Below are 23,183 nucleotides of genomic sequence, written 5' to 3'. Positions count from 1 at the left end.
CTGTTTGATTTAAGTGTACTAAATTGTATTTGAAAACAGTAGAAGTGTTTTATTATGTTGATAGTATCTGACAATTCATGGCTATTCTTTGGGATTAGAAACGTCTACAAAAAACAATGATAGTGAGAAACCTCTTGTCTAATGTGATTTTATTGAGGGTGTCCACATTGTCTTTCCGTTTTTCTCCCCCTGTGTGAAATTGGTTGTAATACAGTTACATAGCTGCCAAGCTTCCCAGGTCTATACGTGATGGTCTGCTCGAGTCCAGGTTCTTCATCTGAATTATGGAATTTGTCCCAGAATTCAAATAAACTCCTGGACTAGAATAGCACATCACAAATGACCTTGGGAAACTTTGCAGGGCTGCAGTTAAAAGTTCACCTTAAATCAGGTTGAGTTTGCACCATATGAAACTGAAAAGAAAAAATACTACATAGTCTTTGTGCGTCATCAGGCCTCCCTTCATTGTGAATTTGCTCTTGTGAACCAATGACAAACAGGTGAATCCAGTTGGCCTGAGCATGTACGTAGACAGTCATCTGAAAAACATAAGCATGAACATGGGTATCTGCATATGAATAATAGAAATTGGCGAGTGTTTGATGGGACTCCTTTGGCACCCTATCTGTGACCACCAACGGATGAGACAAAAAGCCCCAAAAACAAATCTGGTGCTCATCATTTAACATTGATAAAAGCAAACCCATTTAAGAGCACTGCCCAAGAAGAGCAAGGTCATTACCATATTCTCAGAAAAAGGTTCTGTCTGCAAGGTGCAGGAAAAACAAATAAAGAAGGGTGAGCTTGAAATAGAGCTGCCATCACCTTGTCCCAACATGTTACTGAGACTAGTCATCATAGTCGTTTCCATGTCATGACCTGTTTAGAAAAAAACTAGTGTACATAGTCATCTATAAAGGTTTCAAGAAACTCGACAAAGTGTTGTTTCTGCCTGTAATCAGGGATCCAAGAGTTTTTGAAAGATATCTGTTATTTAAGGGTTTGGCTTGATAGTTCAGCTGTCTGCAAGGCCAATTGTTACCGATTCTTTAAAAATATGTATAGAGGGCTTCCTTTTAAATGCATGAGTGAGAATGCTCTATATGAAAAGTATACTCAATCGTCACACTGTTTGGCACATTTAATTGTTTTTCTTCTATTTACTTTGAGGAAGCGATCCTTTTCTGCTACATTTTTCCCAGCATTGGCATACCCTGTAGGTCTGGTTTTAACATGCAAAACCGCATATGTGAATTCCTGTGTTTGTTGTCACATTAAAACAATCCTATAGACGTTTGGCAAAACTTGTATTATTTGCATTTGGAGAAATTGGCATTTCTTTGCCTATTATGAATGTGATGTACAAGTTCCTGAATGGAAGGAAAACGAAACACTTGCAAAAGATATTGGTTTGGCTTATCATTGAAAATGCAAACGAGACGTATTGGCTTTGCCAATCCTTTCCGAACAACATAATATTCTGTGACATTTTCCTCAGAAAGGAGTTGAATGTTTAACCAGTAACAACAGAAGAAGCAAACAATGCAATATCTTGTTTATTCATTGAGGTATAACAAGGTCATTGAGCTATAAGCTCCTTTAGAAAGGTTTTAAAATGGATAACCCTCCACTTCTTTCAACGTTTTGTGCATATCGTTTTAGTCCTATTTAGGACATTTTTACCTTTCCACATAGCTCTTTAACAACTTAGAATGCAATGCAGATAGGAGCTATTTTTGCCTTGAACAAGGCCTTGTAATACGTGATATGGCACATTTTAGGATTGCTCTACTTGACCAGAGATATTTTTATTCCAAACTGAAGCTGATTGCAAAAACTCTATTGTGTGTCTGCCAAGAACTTGCTGTGGGCTTAAAGCCCACCCATTGCTTACTATTGGTTGGCTTTATTGTCACTCTAATTGAATTGCTTATCATTCAATATCTTGCCTTGTTCATCTTGTGTTTTTTTCCTTGCCCTGGAGCACAACCTCTTTAATTGTGTCTTTCCTCTGTGCACGATTTTTTGCTTAAGAACTCTATGAAATTGCATGTGTTTTCCACCTTTCTCCGTTATGTGCTTCCCTTCCCCGTGCACCTTGTGGATCTCTATCCCCATGTGATTCTCCATTTACCCTTGTTTTGTTTTATTCTGTCGCTCCTGTGCATCTCCCCCTACCCTCCATGTTGCTCCCTAACTCGTGTGCTACTTTTCCCATTCTCCCCCACACCATCCCAACCACCTCCTTTGTTGGAGAGCTAATAGGTCTCAAGGGCGGGATCTATTTTCTTTGCCAATGCTTGGCATGTAATTGTGGCAATATGTTCTCTGAGGAAGAGCATAGTTGTGTGTAGTTTGTATGGTAAGTTAGAACAATGTTCATCACGCTATGCAGTGTCAGCCTTAAAAACATTTATGCCTGCCCTTCCCACCATTACATGATGATGAAAAAATAGTGTCTAAGACATAAAACAAAACATAAGAATTGCAGTCGTGAGTTGCATGTGGATGAACCTGTGATAATCAGAATTGATTATCATCCAGCAGCAGAATAACATAGATTATTCTGGTGTTATTTTGAAGTGATATTTGCACCACCGGAAAAGTGCAAAATCAACATTTACAGTCACTTAGTTGTGCTAAACAACATTTTCCAATACTTGGTCAACTTGATTATTGGTGCAAAAGTCAATGAAAAGTAATGGAAATACAAAAATGCAATTTCAGACGTTATGCACTCCAGGTACATATGTTGGTTTTCCACTGCTTTCACTTTACTTACACCATAATATCGTTGATTTTCATCAGTGTTAGGCCTTTATTTTACGTAGTGCTGTACAAAATTTGTGTAATTTGCTGTTGCGTGATTATGAGGATTTTGGGATGAATTAGGTCAGATTACATGTAATTACTTCATATGCAAAACCTTCACTTAGTGCTATAATTTTGTGCAAAATGTGTCCCAGCATCTGTTAGTAACATGAAGACGCAGGGAACAGCCAGTCTCTTTCTGGCTGTTTGCCTTATTACCATGTGCTCTTTGGAAAATTTTACAATGAACAGTCCTAATTCCACAATATAGCGAAATGGAATCATTTCAGTAATGTTGCTTAACAAGCATACAGCAGAATGTATTAAATTAATCAAACTATGCACCGTAATTTAAATTTCACCCACATCTTTAGAAGCCCAATTCCTATTCGTGCACAAACAGGGATTTGCACTGGAATCAGAATTAAGAGTTGTGTGATAATTCACACCATCTAATTTTTCCCCTGATACATTTAGGCAGGTCAAACCTGATGAAAGTTATCTGAGAAAAGGTCCTGGTAAAAAAAGGCGCAAAACATGTGGAATATGGTGCACTAAACACCAGTTTTCATGTTAAACCTCATTTCTATATTTAAACTCAGATTAATTTAGAATCCGGTAAATACCTCAGTGAGGGAATGGTATTTACTGGCTGTGGTCAATACCTCACCATCTTCCTCACAACGAATCTCTATGTAACATTTTGTCTATGCCATCTTGTCTAAGTCACATCCAATACGTTTTTTTAATGAAGCTCAACAAAATTAAAACAAGGAAATGACTCAAATGAGAGAGAACGAGGATATAAAAAATCTTCCAAAACTTTGAATGGGAAGAAATCGCAGAATTTAGTTATAGAAGCACAATCTGTCGAATCTAACAAAAGAAGACAAAACGGAGTTGCTGAATCTGGGTTCGTGGAGTGAGTGAGAGCATACTAGATGAGATAAGCGTTGGCCTTTCATTTTACCAATAGAATTTAAATCTCAAGATGTTGTGACAAAAGTCTGACAGCAAGCACAATGAATATAACACGTGTTAATGTTAAAGTAAGCAGTCAGAAATGAGAGTACTGCGCATGTTTGCTTCTTACTAAACAAGCACGTCTGCCTAATACATTAAAATGTTGAATACATAAATACGATTTTTTTCATTTTACATACTCTCCATTTTCAGAAGTTTTGTATCCTCATTTTCAATTTTTCTTCTGGTTTTCAGAATGTTGGTGGAGGAACTTTAGTGGTTCGGGTTCAAGCAACTGACAGAGATATTGGTCTCAACAAAGTCCTCTCCTACTACATCGTACAGGGCAATGAGGCTCTCACCTTCCGCATGGACCGTACTACTGGTGAGATCTCTACGAGGCCCTCTCCTCCCAATCGCGAAGAGAAGAGCCTCTATCATCTAATTGTTACTGTGGAGGATGAAGGCACACCTCCACTTTCCGTAAGTTCCTGTACATCCTTTGAGGTGGACAGTGTTATATATACCTTTGTACTTGCAGTCAATATTAGAACTTTCTGATGAGTGTTGTCATACGCTGGCACAAAGGCAGAACTAGCTGCAGACTAAGCAAATGAAACAGAACCGGGTAGTTTTATGCTATGTCTGTATTTTATGTAATCAACCAGGAAGTCTGGAATGCTTGTTGTAGGTTCCTTATAGGGTGAGCCCTGTAACACAAAATATGTTGTGACCTTCCCTAGCCTCAGTTGTGTGTGTCTTTACCTATTCTATATGCTATTGTTTCCCCTGGTAGCGTTGGTAGCTACCTGTCTCAGAGCCTACCTTCTTAGGTTTCCATGTCACCCAGCCCCAGAGGTTGAGACTCTAATGTCCAGAGTCCATGACTTTCAATGCCATTATTCAACATATCCCAGTCTCAGTTTCTAATTGTGTTACATGACAACAGCAAATATAGGTGAGAGTTGCTATGGTCTGCATGGCATTATCAGTGTCCCTAAAAATGCTATGAATATAGAGTGTCTGCTCGCACAAGACCGAGCTCCGACAAAACAAATATTTCCAAGAAAACATTTGTCATTAAGTGACCCTCCCTGTCGTTGGCTGTGCGAATCATAGTGCGAATCATAGTGATCCAGTACAATTTGTGAATCTCCAAAATCAGTCAATGTGAACCTCTTCTCTTTCGGAGTCTAATTGCACCTACTAAAAATATGCTACATTAGAACATATATACTCATTGTGCAACATCTGTAAAAAAATGAGGGCAGGTCTGGCTTGCATGAATTCCTTTCTCCTCTGTAAAAGTCAAATATATTCATAACAGAGAGCACTATAATATGCACAAAATAGAACAAAGTGCATTGTGTCTTGAGCGGAGAGTCACAACTACATGGGACTAAGTTCCAACTTTATTCCAACCCATCGGCTCAACCAGAAACCAATGCAGTCACTTTAACTTAAGGAAGGAAGCTCAAATGGGGATTACATTGGCTGAGATTCATCCTGAACCATGTACTTTCTCTTTTACATCTGTTCAGCTAGCTAAGAAAAAGAAAAACTAAAAGAAAGATATGGGTGTAAAAAAGAGCCTGCTTCAGGGAAAGCTAACACAATTGGAGACAGCATCTCTCCAAAGGTGGACATGTAGCCCCTGGTTGCTAAAGAGGATTTAACTTTTTTATCAAACTGTATAAAGTCGAGTGTAGAACCTTTGTTGAATAATCTACTTAGGGAAGACGAATTGCTAATTAAGAATGCATTAGCTATCCTGTTTCACAAAAAGTCTTTGCTAGAGTCTATTCTTATGAATTTGGGCCCTACCTTGACTGACAAAGTGAAAACAGAGGCTGATAGTATACACCATGTGTTGAGCTGTGCTGAGCTAATAAAACAATTGCAAGATTACCACAGTATCCTGGTACAGAATTGCCACCCACCTCATTCTTCCAACATGTCCAGAATTGTACAGGCTAGAGTGAAAACTAGTGGACAAAAGTTTACTCCATTGGAGGGTATAGCAGATAGTTGCTTAAACCACAAGAGGAATAAATCCTCATTGACCCAGTTGCAGAACAATCAGTTGGTCAATCCCAACTCAAGAAACACAGATGGAGGTGACAAAGTGAAAAGGGAAGGCAACCCCTCTTCTTTTGCTACTCCAAAAAGACCAATGAATTATAAACACAGACTTCACTTACCTCCCAAATCGACTCCTCTGGTAGCAATATTTACAGGAGGTCCATCATTAAGACTTAATTTGAAAGAAACTACCTTTGAATTAAAAAATAAAATAATGCACTGATGTGACAGGCAGATGGGGAGAGGGGAGTACAGAGACACAGGAAAGTGTTGATGGAAAGTTACCAGGTCAAATTTCCGTCATTATCGTTTAATCTCTTGAATTGGAACATTGCAGGCCTAAACCACAAGCAATCTGATGGTAGATGGCTGAGTTTTTTAAAAGGTCACTTTACTGTGAGATTACAAGACCCATGGGACACAGGCAATGCTTTTTTTATAGATTGATATATTTCTTTCATTTCTTCGGCTACGCCCTCTTCAAAGGTTGGTTTACTCACATTGGTTTCTCTTGGCACTACCTGTAAAACATCTCACAGTTTTTATTGGTGGTCTACTTCATTTTTACGATGTCTCCAAGCTAGTTAGTGATAAATATTTACAACTCATAGTCACAGAATAACCACACTAATCATTTATTGGCCTTATAAACTTTTTTTGATAGATTTTTCTGAAAAGCTATGCACCCCATTTGTGATGATTCTTTTTGGAATGTTTAAAATGCAATTGTGTTCCTAGCCATGTTGAGTTGGAGATGAGAGCTTCTTAGATGGAAATTGCCATTTTGAGCATACCAGACAAGGAGATCTATTGAGCACCATCTTGGTTGACCGTAACCTGGTACTACTTAACCATAATATATGGAGTCCAGGATTTGTAGATGTTATCCCTACATTTACTGGGAGAGAATCAAGGGCCATATGTACAAACACTTTTTAACATAGACACAGAATGAGTAAAAACCTTTGCTACATCTGGCCCCAAATTCTATTATTGATAATATATTGATTTCAGCTTATTTAGTTTACTTTAAAGCAATTTAAGATTATTTTGATTGTTCAGTGAGCTTAATCCTCTACGATTAATAACTGAGTGACATCAAGGGGTGGATTTTATGAGGAAAACAGGCCATGTGGTCTCTGACATCAAACCTATAGATTAAGGGCACAGACTGAAATGGACTAAGGTAGCCCCACAGACTTTATAAGACCATTTTTACATCTGTTTGGAGGTTACTTCATATCCAAAGCACTGTTATATGATTTTAACAGGATCAGTATGTTTCTTAACAGAGCGGTTCCCTGCCCATGGGCTTAACTAGAGGCCTCACAACTCTTTTTCTTCTTCATTTGACAAGTCGCAAGGGCTTTAGGATATTTAACCATCAAGACAGTTCTTCTTCTACAGACTGGATTTCATTGTTTTAGGCCCCACTGTAGATGCTCAGTACAAAATAATGGATGGGCAGTCCCAAGCCACCCGCTAGAAGCAGCTTGTCTGGTGCACTGGTGTTGTGCCCCGCCTCCTGGGTGAGCAGGACTCTGGGGACTGAAGCCACAGCTGGAATCCTTGTTTTCTATCACTATTGACACCTTATCCAGCACCCTTCACCCTCCAAAACCTACATCCTATATTTCTGAAATTCCACTTTCAAGGAAGCCTAGCACTAGACTTGGCCCTGTTAGCAATGGTGAGCTTGAACATGATAACCACTGTGGGTGGGTAACAATGCAGGTCCATTACAAGAGGCACCTATTAGTGCCTTTTGTACCCTGCATGGTAGAGAATTGGGGATGTACAGAGCTTTGTTATTGAACATCAGGCCACCAGACAGCAAAGTAATTATTGTCCTGTACTGATACTACAATAGCAGGTCCAATGGGAGGGTAAATTATTTTGACGGGGCAACAGTCTCTATGAATACTGTACCAAAGCACAAGGTATATATGAGGAAGAATTCTGATATGCCAATCAAAAAGGTGGTGCACTGGATCAGCAAAAAATGACACTGCTCTCAGTGAGTCAGACATTGTGTGTGCTAAAAGCCTCTCATGGAATATAGAATCATTTGATGTGGTTAAATTGACCCTCACTGATTCTAAATTTGCAGAGGGGTTAGTGGCCTTGGATGCCTATACGATTGCCGGCAATGGCTCTTCTATCCAATTTAAACGTAACTTTACCCCAATTCAATGCAGCTGAATGTTAAGCTGATCCCTTCTGTCTCACATGTTTGAGTTAAATTGGTTTTCCCCTATGGTTAAGTCCGGGTAGCTCCAGCCCTCCTCACGTTGATTGACTGACTTTGGTGATAGATTGTAATATCAGACCAACCAAATGCAATTTTGAATGGGGCTGACAAAGGCTTGTCGAGCTACTCAGAAGGAGGAAGTGAACTGCAGAGAGGATGAATAAAGGTGTAAGTGTTGTCTACCCTGTGAGTATAGCTACCCCTGACCTGTAGGCTTGATTGTAGCCCTACAGCAAGGCTGGAAAAGAGGGGGAGTTGGGTGAAGTAGTAAATACAGATAACCCAGTGTGTGTCCATGAGTAATGGAAGTTTACATTCTATTTTCTTGTGTGTGGCAGGATTGTGAAGGAAATTTCCTGATCCTGAATGTTTGGACCTTGTTGATAAATAGCATCTTTGCATGTTCCAAAAACACATGGTTAACAGAACCCATCTATAGGCTTGTTTATTTCACCTTTTTTGTCCCAGCGCTTCCATTCAAGACTAGGCAGGGCTCTGTGGAACTCTTTACTTTAGTCAAAATACCACTAAAGTGTTCAGTAAAAAGATTTGCTATTGATTTGATTGCCTTACTAAATTTGCAACTTAGAGGAAGCAGTGGGTTTTCTGTTAATCTGTATAACATTTATAATCGCCCATTCCCTTGGAACAAAGAGTCACCTACTCTTACTGTGTTAGATAAACATTTAACTAGCCTTAGTACAAAGTCCCCCCTTATGTCAGAAGGAGATTTCAATGTTACTTTTCAGCTCTTAGTTTGCACAGTCTCAGTCACAGAGGACAAAGATGGAGTCAGGGGTATTCCTTGTCTTGGTGGTGATCCCATTAAAGTTTGTACAGTAGGAGTGATTCAGCTCTCTTTAACACTTTCACACCACCTAAAGGCACGTAGTGGCTGTTCTAAGTCTGTCAGAAACAGTCTGCATACTTTTGAAAGATGGACCTATAGGAGGAGGATTTGATTACTTTCTATTGGATATAGCACTTTGAGATAAAATGGTGGATTCTGTATTTGAACCAAGAATGGACAGTGTTCAAAATGCTGCGATTGCTATGATGAATGACTCTCTGATTTAGGATCTTCACCTTTTGGCAGACCACTAGAAGAAAATTGTTTTGCCTTCTATGCCAGTCACTGGCTTTTAGGTACTAATTGCCTGCACTTCGAGTTCTAAAGACGTGTACCTTGATTTTTGTCCAAGCATATTTCTGTATTATGTATTGATCAGAAGGAGGTGTTTGGGGATTGCTTTTTAAAAGTTTAAGTTTTTACAATTTAAAAAAAGTCACACTTTAAATTATATGTCTTATACATAAATTGGATGTAACTAGTGTATCAACCATATTGTGTAGAACGTATTTGTTATGTGTTTTTATGAAGTTGTACCCCAATAATACATATTGATTGATTCATTCATCCCTTCATTTATTCATATTCCTATTTGTTCCTTCAGTCAAACCCTCATACCTACACTTACTCCACATATCTACTCATCATCAGGGCCCCCCAACATACTGGCAACTTTCTATATGCTCTGAAAACAACTACATCCCCTTTTGAAGTCTGGCCACTCATAATATTGTCTTTTATTAATCTATCATCTATGTCTTCTTTCTAAACTAGATTCTGGGAATGGATCAGGCTTTCTGCTCCAGAAACACAATGACCAGTGTAGCTTACTCTAGACCTACTAATTTGGCTTCATCCCACATTTTACACTAAACTGTGACCCTTGAGGTCATCAACATTACACAAACAACTGGCAAAGTAAATTTCCACCTCCTATACCATCTTGATCTTATGTCTGGCTTTACCATGGTCACCAAATACTACATAGTATGCTTACCAGCTACATGAGCACTTCTCACAGAGTCCTGATTTGATGTGCATTTTTCTCAAAGACAGATAACAAATTGATTGTTCCAGATCCTGACCTCACTCAAAAACATAAAGGAATCCTCATAACTTTCGAATCACCCAATGATGTTTAATGTCTACGTAAATCTATGTGCACTCCTCACCAATCAAAACATCTCTCTCCTCTAATGGGATGCCAGCACACAGCTCTACCTTGAGGTATCTTCTGAGAGCAACACAAAATGCCGAAATTCAATCATAACTCTATAGAATCTTAGATGACATCTGTCAGCCTCAAACTTAACCCCTCAAATAAAGAATAGATCCTAATCAATGGTGGTAAATTACAAACATCATCTAAGAATTGTTCTAAATTGAATGCGTCTTGAATGTTTCATTTCCACAATCTCTGATAATGTCAGTCTCATATCTTTTACAATGACTCTATTGTCTCTCTGGTCCACGCAAAAAAAAAATCTTTATTGGAGCAACCACAGCAAGGATACCACCCTCCTCACCACTACAGATGACATCCACTCGCTCCTCAACCACGGCCAAACAGCAGCCTTCATCTTACTGGAACTTTCAACCGCTTTCAACACGGTCTCCCATCACATTCTCTGCTGCAGACTCCACGCAGCTGGCATTCATGGAAAGGCCCTACAGTGGTTACGCTCCTTCCTGACTGGCAGAATACAGAGAGTCAGACTCCCGCCATACCTGTCAGAACCTATGGAGAACAGCTGCAGAGTACCCTAGGCCTCCTCCCTGAGACCCACACTCTTCAACATTTACATGGCCTTGCTCACGTCCATCATCAGAAACCACAGATTGAGCATTGTTTCCTATTCCGATGACACCAAGCTGATCATCTCAATAACCGAAAACCCTACAACTGCCAAAAAGAATTTCTACAATAGGATGGAATCCGTTGTCACCTTTATGAAGGAGAGCTGTCTTAAGCCCAACTCTGACAAGACCGAGATCCTCATCCTGGGACCCTCCACAATAGCCTGGGATGACTCCTGGTGGCCTTCTAATCTCTGTACCACTTGCCCCAAAAACCACGAGTGCAGCCTCAGCTTCATCCTGGATTCATCTCACCATGACCCACGAAGTCAACTCTGTTGCATCCTCCTGTTTCCACACACTCCGACTTCTCCGGAAGATATTCAAATGGATCCCATACAACTGCCGCAAGATGGTAACCAATGCCCTGGTCACCAGCAGACTCGACTATGGCAATGCCCTCTACGCCGGCACCACCCAGAAGAACCTCAAGAAACTAAAGCACATCCAAAATACCTCACCTGACTCATCCTGGATGTCCCCCGCTGAGAACACATGACCAGACACCTAAGAGACCTCCACTGGCTCCCCGTCAAGAAAAGGATCAACTTCAAACTCCTCGTCCATGCATACAAGGCTCTCCACGACCTAGGACCCACCTACCTCAACCACAGCATCACCTTCTACCACCTCGCCAGACCTCTCAGCTCTGCTCAACTGACACTAGCTACCGTACCCCGCATATGGAAGACCTCGGCTGGAGGAAGATCCTTTGCCTACCTCGCAGCAAAGAGTTGGAAAACCTTGCCTCTCACCTCAGGCAGTCACCATTGTTACCTCAATTCAGGAAGGACCTTAAAACATGACCCTTCGACTGAAGCACAGAGGACTGCCCTCCCTACCCCCCACCCGCCCTTATGGGTGAGCAGTGCACTCTACAAATTCTGATTGATTTATTGACACCTTCCCAGCTTCTACTCATGCCCCTCCTTAAGATTAGGCCTAGGCATCATTTAAATTACGCTGGCTTAATTCACGTAGTTTCTCACATAAAATTCTCAAAATTACACCAATAATCCATTTTGCATAACTGTTAGAAATTAGGTCTTTGGTTGGCAGTCAGGTTACCTCCTATCCAAGCAAGGACCCCCACTCTAGTCAGGATAAGTCACACACAATCCAAATTATCCTGTGCCCACAATCTGATAGCTTACCACTAAGCAATGAGGCTTAACTTAGAAGGCTGTGTGTAAAGTATTTGTGCAATAAGTTGTGAAATAACACAGTATAACCACCACAAAAATACACCACACAGGTTTAGAAAAATATAGAATATTTATCTGATTAAATACAGGTCGAAACTATCAAGATTAGAAGTACACATTGAAATATCACCTTAGGAAATGATAAAAAATAATCTTAGGGGTGTCCCTAGCAAGCACAAAGTACCTGGTTTGCGTCTAAATTATCCGCAAGGGACCAAAAAGGAGGAGATGCATGGAAAATGGGGAGGTGTGGGCGGTTTCTCCGGCAACACACAGACAATGCGTCAATATTTTTCACGCAGTCAGGGCCTTGCGTCAATTTCCGACGTGCAGACTTTCTATTTTTTCGGGTTGTGGGGTATTTGGACGCCCCGGGGATGATGTAGAGAAATCCTGTGCGTGCAGAACAAAGTCACAGGAGCTGCGTTAATCCAGTGGGCCATGCAGGGAAATGTCTGTTGCACGGCAGGCGCTGACTCGTTTCTTCTCACAGGAAGTTGGGCTGCATTGGTCCGGCTCGACTATGCATCGATCCAGTGGTCGGTTCATCAAAGTTCCGGTCGCAACGCTGGCACTGTGTTGATTTCCACTTGGGGAGCCGGGCTGCGTCTTTCCGGTTCGGTGTGTAGTGGTTTGCTCACGACATGCAGGCTGTGTGTCATTTCTGGCAGGCTGTGCGTCAAAATTGTGGAGTTCTTTGCAGAGATGAAGTCTTTTTGGCCCTGAGACTTCAGAAACCAGGAGGCAAGCTCAATCCAAGCCCCTGCCCTATGGGTTACCTAGGGCCTACCTTAGGGGTGACTTTAAGTAGAAAAGGGTAGTTTAAGGATTGGCAAGTACTTTTAAATGCCAAGTCGAATTGGCAGTGAAACTGCGCCCACAGGCCTTACAATGGCAGGCCTGAGACATGGTTAGGGGGCTACATATGCGGGTGGCACAATCAGTGCTGCAGGCCCACTAGTAGCATTTAATCTACAGGCTGCGGGCACATGTAGTGCACTTTTACTAGGGACTTATAAGTAAATTAAATAAGCCAATTGGGTAGGAGCCAATGTCACCATGTTTTAGGGAGCGAGCATATGCCATTCAGCACTGATCAGCAGTGGTAAAGTGCTCAGAGTCCTAAAGCCAGCAAAAATGAGGTCAGAAAGAAAGAAGGCAAAAGGTTTGAGGGTGACCCTACAGAAAGGGCATTTCCAACAATAACTATGTACCAATCACTGTAAAACATTGCCTGCAAACATGCCATTTGCTGTAAAAATGTACAGTAAAAGCACAGGAACAACAGAACATGAGCAGGAATTATTTGTGGTGCTAAGTTTTTTGCAGTTTTTTTTAGCATGAAGTGTTACAATTTTTTTTTGCATGAAATGTGCCTTTGCAGCAAAAAGTTTGCATTAAAATATAGTGTGAAATGAGGATTAGCATTTCATATAATTACATGTAATTTCTCTGAGATTCCATGTTATTACTTAAAAGCAAAGTTTGTGCACCCCTACTTAAGGTCACAGTCCATTTAACAGGCTGCTTTGTCATAGAAGAAAAGCAATTAAACCACATCTCCTTCATTCTATACAATCTTCTATGGCTCCCAAGGCATCAAACTCAAACCACTATGTATAATTCACAATTCCATTTAAAGGTAATCGAGCAAATAAAATGTCCTCCATTGACCTCTTCGGCTTCATCATTAAGGCTGGCTTTAGCACTTGTGGAGCCCAGTGTGACAGTGTTTGTTGCCCCCCCCAGCGACCACCTCCTCAGCGTATTCCCTCACAACCACCCTTTAACAGTGCCCCTCAAGACTACATAAACACTCTCTCTCTGATGTATTTAATTAGTTTTGTAGTGCCACTCATACCAATGTAGGGTGTCAGAGCACTTTACATCACACACATTAAATAAAGACAATCATCATAGGTGTGTAAATCAATGTATAGGAAAAGTTACATGAGACAGAGAGCTACAAGGAGTAGGGGTCACATTTCATCCACCCTTGTAGGCAGTATAGTTTAAGAATGCTTGGTCTGGAGAAGCACAAACTCAGAATTTAAAATGTATTCCAGTGGTTGAGGATTTGTTTAATAATAAGAATTGATGTCTCCTCAAATTAACCCTTTTTGCAACATTAGGATAATGAAAGCATGGGGGAAAAAAACTGTTGGCCCATATAAATCACAGAACCCTGCTCTATCTGGCCTGACCTGGCCTTGATAGTCAAGCCTGCCCTTTGCAGAGCCTGAAGCACTTTCGTGAGTTGGCACAGGTGGTCCTCCCAGCTGGAACTGAGACTGCAGCATGGTCTAGGGAGGTGGCACTGAAGATCTCCAATCCTGCCAGGATCTGATTGACCAACTTCTGGAAGGTGGCAGTGGTGTTTTGTAACCCGAAGGGCATCGCCCAGAAATGGAAGTGGCCCCCTGGGGTAGGGAACGCAGACCTCTCTTTAGCTCACTCAGGCAATGCAATCTGCCAGTATCCAAATGTCGGATCAAACGTACTGAAGAACTTGACAACCCCCAATGAGCTTATCTGCTCGGAGATGGGGTGAGCCCCGGTCTAAGTAACTGCATTGAGCCTCCAGTAATCCACACGGAACCTGTGTTTAGGGGGTGGTACCTGTAGGTGCAGGCTTCAGGACGAGCACCACTGAGCTTTATCAGATAGCCATTAGATCCTATTCTTCACAGGCATACTGTCCCCTATGTCAATATCAGGGGTCCAGCATTTAGAGAGCCCTGGGTTTGGGCAACGGAGAGAGGTGAACTGTCCTAATACTTGGCAACAGTCCCTCTGTTGCTCTAGGGTCAGGGTAGGGAAGATATTGTCACCCTGCACTGACCCATACTGCTCCTTGGAAGAAAGGAGGTCAAGGTGTGGGTCACTGTCCTCCCCCACTCCATCATCCATGACTAGAAACATGGTAACCTACCTTTCAAAGAGGGGTTTGAGGCAATTGATGTGCAGGGCCTACAAGGGGTTCTTGAGGGTTCCTGGGGTCCATCAGTTAGGTAAGCTCCCCCTTTTGCCGTTCATCTCATAGAACCCAGGCCATCAGTCTTGTGGGGCCTTGGGCTCCACAGTGTCCATCACCAACACTTTTTGACCAGGCTAAAACTTGATCTCGGTGGCCATCTGGTCATACCAGAGCTTAATGGCCTTCTTGCTAGCTTCCAGATTCTCTGCGTTTTTCCAGAAGCAGGTCATCTATGTATGGAGAGCCTACATATAGCTAACCACATCCTGAGGGGCTTTCTTGAGAGTTTGCTCCACCCAGACCAGGATGAGCCTGTTGCCAGGGGCTGTCTTGGGGTTCCGAGTCCCAGCAATGTCTGTGCCCTCCCTTTCAAAAGGGCTGCCAATGACTGGAAGGGGAACCAGGAGAGCCTTGTTCTTCCCTCCTTGATTTCCCACTGCCTGGTAGGTGGGGCATGATCTGAGGACACCCTCATCCAGGGCTAATAAAAGTGGGTGATGAGCCTGCCAAAGGTCTTGTCCTGCCCTAGGTGATCTTTCAGGCAAGCATTGTGAGCCAGCTGCAGTAGGAAGGTCCTGTGGCACCACCAACTTGCATGTTCCGCCAGGCTCAGGAACCTCATTGTAAAGGAGACCATCCTCGCAGTAAATCAGGTGGTCACCGGAGTTGTCACCAGCTGACTGTGCCTCGGCCTAGTGCAATAGGCTTTCCAGAGAAGGGCACTCCTGAGCTTTGCAGAACTCCTTGCTTGTGGGCCCTCCTTCCTTCGGCCAACTGGCCAGTTTAGATAGGTTTCCTAGAGCACCAAGGCCCTCCCTTGGAGGTTTCAGGGTGTAGCCATCAGGCTCAGCCTCTTTCTGGACCGTGGGAATGTCTGGAGCGGGTTTTCAGTGCCCCTTGCTCTTCCTTTTTTTGACAGGTACTTGTATCATTATTCCAGGCTCCAGGTCCTCCTGACTCCCCTCTCTGCGGCTATGGACTGTGTGGTCAGGCACACCCACTCAGGCAACCCCAGCATCTCCAGCTGGGACCGGAGCTCCAACTCTTTCCAGAAGGTCTCCTTTATGTCATACCAAGCAGACAATCCACAGGCATGGAGCTACCCTCAAGGAATCTGAGACATCCTGCCTACCACCACCCTAACTATCACCATTATACCACCATCTTAACCATCACCACCACTCTAACCACCACATCCACCAGCCTAACACTTCCACCTTACTCACTAACACCTCTCTAACCACCACTACCACCACAGTAACCACCACCCTAACCACCACCCTACCACCACCAGCACTACTCTTACCACCATCCAACCCCTTACAGTCGACCTTAACCACCAGCGCATTTAACACAACCCTTACTACCACAATACCACCACCCTATTCATCACAACCACCACAGCCCTGACCCCACCCCACCTCACCACCACCAACCTTCCACAACTACCAGCCTACCACCACCCCCACCCCAACCCCACCACCACCATACCACCACAACCCTACTGCCACACTAACCACCACCACCACAACCACCACCCTAACCACCAATACCACTAATCTAACCACCACCTTACAACCACCCTACCTACCATCACCACCCTAAACACCACTACCCTAATCACAAACCACCACCCTAACCACTGTACCTCAACTCTAACCACCACCTCCCTACTCTAACGACCACTTCCACCCTAGTTACCACCACTAACCCACCACCCCATTCACTCTAACCACCACAACTACTACCACCACCAGCACCCACACTACCACCCTAACCAACACCACCACCATCCTCACCAACACTTTAACCACCCTTTCACCATTACCCTCACCACCATCACAGCCACTGTCTTAATGACCACCACCTTCATCACCATTCTAAATACCTTCTCCTAACCACCACCATTACCCTTTTATGCAAGGTGGCTCTCAATTCTTGTAGAAGCTTTTCATTTTTAACAACCATTATCAACTCATCACTTGCTTGTTGTTTTGATTGAAATATGTGTCTTACATTTGTATTTATTTACTCCTAAGCAACTTGTTCTCACCTGAAACTATGTATCTAGGTTTCTAGTCAACCTGTCGGCCTATAATATTGAAATCAATATGTGAATGTTCAAAATGAACTCTTTGGTAATATGTTGCTTTTGACCCAAGGTTGAGTGTTAGCTGGGCAGCTTCACATTTGCATAAACTTCATATTTGATTGCCTTGTACATTTTAATTGCTGTGTAGTGGGAAGAAAAAAATGTAGTGTTTGTCACATTAAGTGGCATGCCTTTAATAGAGCAGCATACGAATGCAGTAAGTCCTGCTTCAAAGACTGGTTGTGTGGGCTTTCCATCCTCTTCTTGTGTTTGTCTCTCCCCTGGAGCGTATGGACCATCTCCTCATTGCTTGTGTCCTTCCACATCTTACTGTTCAGGCACTCCTTGTTTTTTTGGGGGGTTAAGCACTCCATGAGAGAGCACATGTTTTCAAACTGTCTCCCTCATGTGCTTCATTTCTCTTTGCCCCTCCACCATGTTCCTTGTAGCTCTTGCTTGTGTGCTTCTCCCCACCCCACCCCTCTGCGTTGTGCTTGCCCTTGTGTGCTTCTCCTCCTGCACTGCTTTCTCACCAGTTTGGTTTTCCCATTCCACATTACTCTCTCTCACACCTGTGTGCTTCTGTTCATCTGTGACCCACGTTGCCCTCTTATTCCCGTGTTTGCTGCGTCTCTCACTGCTCTCAATGATGCTTCCCCTCAGCCATGCCCACTGTGTAGCTTCCAACCCAGCTCTCTTGGTTACCTCAACCCAACCACTTTAAAAAAAAAAATGCGTTTGCAGTGCATTTTTATTATTTACCAATCCAACCTGGATCATTAAATAAAACTAAAAAAGAACCCTCACATTGGTCATGTCACAAGACTTTTTTGGTTCCTCTTTATGTTGCACCGAATCTCTGTAAACCTTTGGCAAATTCAGTAGTTCCTATAAGATGGACCTGTTGTATTTGCCAATGCTTTTTTGATTCTTCAGATTTTCAAGGATTTGCTTTGCCTTCTGATCTGATACGTCTAAATATAGGCAATCGTTTACCAAGCAGTGGTTTTCACTCCTTGTTGTTAACGTTATAAAGAAAGTTCTCTTGAATACCAGGGCTTTGAGGCCTGCTCCTCCCCACATATGTTTGGAGCTTGGCCAGCATGAGAGGGCGTTTCTAGTCAGTGTGGCACTGTTTGTTTGTTCATATGCCTACGGTTTGACCTACTGTATCCTAAGGTATTTGTTTTCTAATATGTCTGGGGTCAGGCCTGCTGCTTCCCAGGGCTACGGGAGTAACAGGGCAGTCTCTGGGCTCTTGCCAGTGTTTTTGTTTCACTGTGACAAACGCTCATAACGTAACCCAGTATATAATATAACATATTTGTTCCGATTACATGCTGCGTAGTACTGAAAACTCTTCACCAGTAATTGCCGGTACATCTTACAGGTACTCTGCAATTGCAAGTTAAACCCCTCAGAGTACCGAGTAACTGCTCAGAACCTAAAAGATCAGGAGGAAGTTTGCACAGTATTCCCTATTGCTAAGGGTTTAGCTGAAACATTTACCACCGGCTCTTAGCAGAAGGTACATATGCGTGGGGCTAGGGCAGTCGGAGGCAATGGGAAATAGGAAGGTTGGGGCGGTAGAGGGTGGAATGGGAGGAAGTCTCATGGCACGGGTAAAATTGCATCTCGACTCCTCTTTTACCACAGAAGTGACTCAGTGGGTCCTCGGGTGTGGCCCGACTGCTGTTGCGGCTGGTATTTTCAGGCAGTAAAATCGAACCCGATATTCCTGCACTCTGAACAACCAGGTGCGAGAACTCGGGGTCAGTTGTGAAAGGGCAGAACAGTATCCCACCAGGGGTTGCCATTCCGCCTGGTTCATAATCGGTCCCATTGTGTCTGAGAGAAACAATTGCACAGGTGGTACTATGCGTATGCCCCCGTGGCGTTTCGAGGATGCTGTGGCCTAACATAAGCACAGAGAGTGCACTCCTCGCCTGCCGTTTGGGTCCAAAAAGACAGCCTCTATTGAGAATGTGGCGATCTAGCTCTATATACATAATTTTGTGTTGAACACTTGAAGGATGTTGTACAAAATTAGTGACTATGCTGCACATCGAGAGAGGATGCCCAGTGGTCAACACGCAGGAGTCCCGATTATGCTCCCTGTGGCCCACCTCTTGAAAATTAACGAAGCAGTATTTAGCTGTGCAACTCTTGAATTCCAAGAATGGAGAACTGCATAGAATGTCAACCTCCTGTTCCTTAAAACAACCTGACTTCAGCTAATGCCGGTCACAGGCAGTGTTGTGGTGATTGGTACGTAGAGCTAAGTTGGCAGAAAACAATGAAGAGCAAATCTTAAAAAACAGAAGTGATTAGGGGGTTATCGGCATGTATCAAATTGCAGTGTCCTCACAGGAGTGGCGTCTTAGGAAGTGGTGTCACAACCATGCCTCATCGCTGACTGGGAATAAACCTTTTTCCACTCTGTGATGGATAAATACACTGTGTATTCACCATGCGAACATGCTGTCTAATCAAATAAATAGGAAGGTGATACCTCTCATGCGTAGCACCAAAAATCAGACTACACGCTTTAAAAATCTCAGGGGGTGATTCTAACCCTGACGTGCGGCGGAGGCCGCCCGCCAGAGTTCCCCCCTCCAGAACACCGCTCCGCGGTCATAAGACCGCTGCAGTGATTCTGGGTTTTCCACAGGGCTGGCGGACGACCGCCAAAAGGCCCCCCGCCAGCCCAGTGGAAAACACCCTTCCCACGAGGACGCCGGCTCCGAATGGAGCCGGCGGAGTGGGAAGGTGCGACGGGTGCAGTTGCACCCGTCGCGAATTTCAGTGTGTGCTGAGCAGATACTGAAATTCTTTGTGGGGCCCTCTTACGGGGGCCCCTGCAGTGCCCATGCCACTGGCATGGGCACTGCAGGGGCCCCCAGGGGCCCCACGACACCCCATACCGCCATCCTGTTCCTGGCGGGAGAACCGCCAGGAACAGGATGGCGGTATGGGGTGTCAGAATCCACATGGCGGCGCAGCGAGCTGCGCCGCCATGGAGGATTCATTTGGGCAGCGGAAAACCGGCGGGAGACAGCCGGTTTTCCACTTCTGACCGCGGCCAAACCGCCGCGGTCAGAATGCCCTGCGGGGCACCGCCAGCCTGTTGGCGGTGCTCCCGGCCGGGGTCAGAATGACCCCCTCAGTGTTTTAAGCACCTACTGCTGATATTTGAGTAGCTTTGAAGGTCAATTCAAAGAATGCTATTTGAGTTTCGGAAACAAGCATTGACAAAGACAGCAGGTCTGGCATTGGCTGACAACCTTTTCACTTTGTCAGTAATTGTTTTGTTTTGTCATGATTTCTGTTAAACGTTTTTGTTAGGGGAGCTGCTGGGCCCTAACCAGTTTAAAAATACCCTGCAAACATAATGTTCGATCTCCAAAACCAGATATTGCCATAGCTGTCCCTGACATTGAGGGGAACTACTTTATATGTGGATTTGCTCCTTGTGAAAAGAATGACATCCCTCCCAGTGAAATTACCCCTATGCTGCATGCTGTAGTGGGTGGAAGAAAAATGTCAATGACACAACAACAGAACAATGGTAAAAGAGGACTGACTAAAAGCTCCTTTAAGTAAGTGTACGTATAATTATAGCAAAATCAAAACGTCTTTGGCAATACCAGACCTAATATGTAGACAACAAATGCTTCACTGCACTGTTGTACAATGAACTCTTGATAAAAGTGCTATATTATAAATCTTTGGGTTAATCTCTTGTCATGACTGGCAGATCCAGTGGGTCTTTCCCTCACAGAGCTCTTTCATGTCAATTTTAACAATGCTGACAATGTCACTGTGGAATCAGTTGAGCGCTGCAAGGCTTGGTGGTTGCTTGAATAACAGACTTAGGGCCTTATTTGTGAGGCCCTAGTGGTACACTGTGCCACCAGAGCATAATTTGTTTGACGCTTCGGTGGCGCAGTGTGCCAGCCCATAATTACAAGGCCACACAAAGCCACCTTGCCTCACCTTTCATGGCCATGTAACTATGTCACCCTTTCATTCATGGCACTGTGTGACAAGGGTGTTCCACTGGTGTTACTTGGGGTGTTCCCATGCAATACCCATGGAACTGGAAGGAATCTGATGCATTCCCAGGTATACGAGTCTGAGAATGCGTCAGATTCCTATGTCAGCTCAGGAATGGCGTAAGAATGATTCAACAGGGAGAAATATCTTTATTTCTCCCCATTTTTCCTCTTTCTATGTGAGCCTCATTCTGCAGCACACGTAGAAAGAGGAAAACATCTCTTGTGATTGTTTTTGTGTAGCAAGGTGTCCCTTCCTGCACAAATACAATTATCCCCGCAAAGCAGGCATCCTTGCACATTTCTCACCTTTGCCAGTGACTTACTGCAGCACAGAATGCACTTACTGCACCACCCTGCAACACGAGTGTTGTGTATTTTACCTCTGCGAACTCGCCCGTTGTGTGTCTTCCCTTACATTCCACCTTACAGTGTATTGATTTAATAAGTGTCAGATACACAACAATGCTAGGAGCAGAAAGACGTGTATTCAAGGTGGTGCTGAACCTAATAAATATCTTAAGTACATTTTCATGTTTAGACTTCTATTTTGCAAGTGCGACCAGTGGCACCACCCAACGAATCTTCATGCGTGCTACCAAGTTTTCATGGATTATAGCTGTTTCGCTGTATACTGTTCTTTATGCAGGTACAGGGAGCTTCTGTAAACTGATTCATCTTCAAAATCTGCCTACCTTACATTGGAGAAACAGTAAGAGTTAATTTTGAATTTCTTGCTTATGCATGCCCCACACGTAATTTGTGCTGGCGCATCTTTAGGATTGGATTCTTTCAAGTGTTTTCCTACGTGACTTTATACTTATATAAATCATTTACACAACAAACTTTCTGGTTGTGTGAGGCATCTCAGTGATTTTTTTAGGAAGTCAATTATCATATTACAGTGTTTCAATTACGAGATTCAGCATTCTTCAAAATACCTGGAATGTTATTGCGTTCTTTCAATACTAGGCATTTGGTGAAACTCCTCCGACGCACTCCCTCGAGCTATTTACAGACATGCTGCCTTTATCTCTAGCGTGCAACGTAGACGTCACATATTATTTACTCCAAGCTGTACGTCACTGTATTACTTCACCCCTTCTTGTTTTCTCAAGCTATTTATGAACGTGTCACTGTCGACACTAAAGCGCACTGTGTGAACTATACAGGAAGTCTGCTTTGGTTTACTAAAACACAGCTGTATTTCTCAGAGATGGACACACGTTCCTGAATTACTTTTTTTGTTGAATTTCCATAAATTAGTCATATATACATTTGAAAATTATTTTTGTTGCATTGGGTTTGATTCATTCACAGACAAGTCATCGTCTCGTCTAGCAAATATATTTACTGCCACAATTCTCCCCAATGTACAACAACCTTTATACTGTATGTTTATTTATCTTTGTATATAGCAGTAATTTCCTTTACATATACACCAGTAATTGATTATCTTTTCTCATCTCCTCATAGTATTTTGCGACTACATCTCTACAGTTTCTAATGTATTTTGACAAAACATATTTTGACACATTATTGTGGTATTTTGTGTATTTGTGAACTACTCAATTATTTTCCAACTTTTTAATAGTGTGTCAAAATGTGTGCACACAGCTTTTCGGTATCTCCTCCTTAATCATTTTGGCCAGCAGGAGGTGTTCCTTGCATGAAATGACCTGAATGGAAAGCATTTTTTATCAATTATATTGAGACTATTGATGTTCAAGATGATATGTCACCAGAACAGGAAAGACAAATTTTTCTGCATAGTTTGCGTCCAGAAGGATTAAAGGCCTACAACCAAATGACTAAAGATACAGAATGAGAAGGAGATGGGAATGCTTTTCATTGTGCCATTAGTGATTTTTATAAATATTTCTCCCCCAAACGTTGCCTAGGTATTATAAGATTTAGGTTTTTCCATAGAGAACATGAAAGTGATGAGAACATTGATGATTATGTAGCAGCAGTAAAAGCATTATCCCTGGACTGTACATTTGGACCTTTGCAAGAAGATCTTATAAGAGATCAAGTGGT

The 23,183-nt window shown here is 42.9% G+C and overlaps 1 protein-coding gene across 1 annotated transcript in view; it reads left to right on the top strand.

The window, feature by feature from the left end:
• The window catches only part of LOC138300789 (cadherin-23-like), an 834,147-nt gene that overhangs the window by 73,431 nt on the left and 737,533 nt on the right, over positions 1 to 23,183 (top strand). The window contains exon 5 of the mRNA XM_069240562.1: positions 4,030 to 4,257. Within this exon, the coding sequence (XP_069096663.1) occupies positions 4,030 to 4,257 (228 nt within the window). The remainder of the gene's footprint in view (positions 1 to 4,029; positions 4,258 to 23,183) is intronic.

The sequence above is a fragment of the Pleurodeles waltl genome, chromosome 6 (assembly GCF_031143425.1).
Source record: "Pleurodeles waltl isolate 20211129_DDA chromosome 6, aPleWal1.hap1.20221129, whole genome shotgun sequence".
Taxonomy (NCBI): domain Eukaryota; kingdom Metazoa; phylum Chordata; class Amphibia; order Caudata; family Salamandridae; genus Pleurodeles; species Pleurodeles waltl.
The sequence above is the reverse complement of the archived record's forward strand: the minus strand, read 5'-3'. Positions and strand labels throughout refer to the sequence as shown.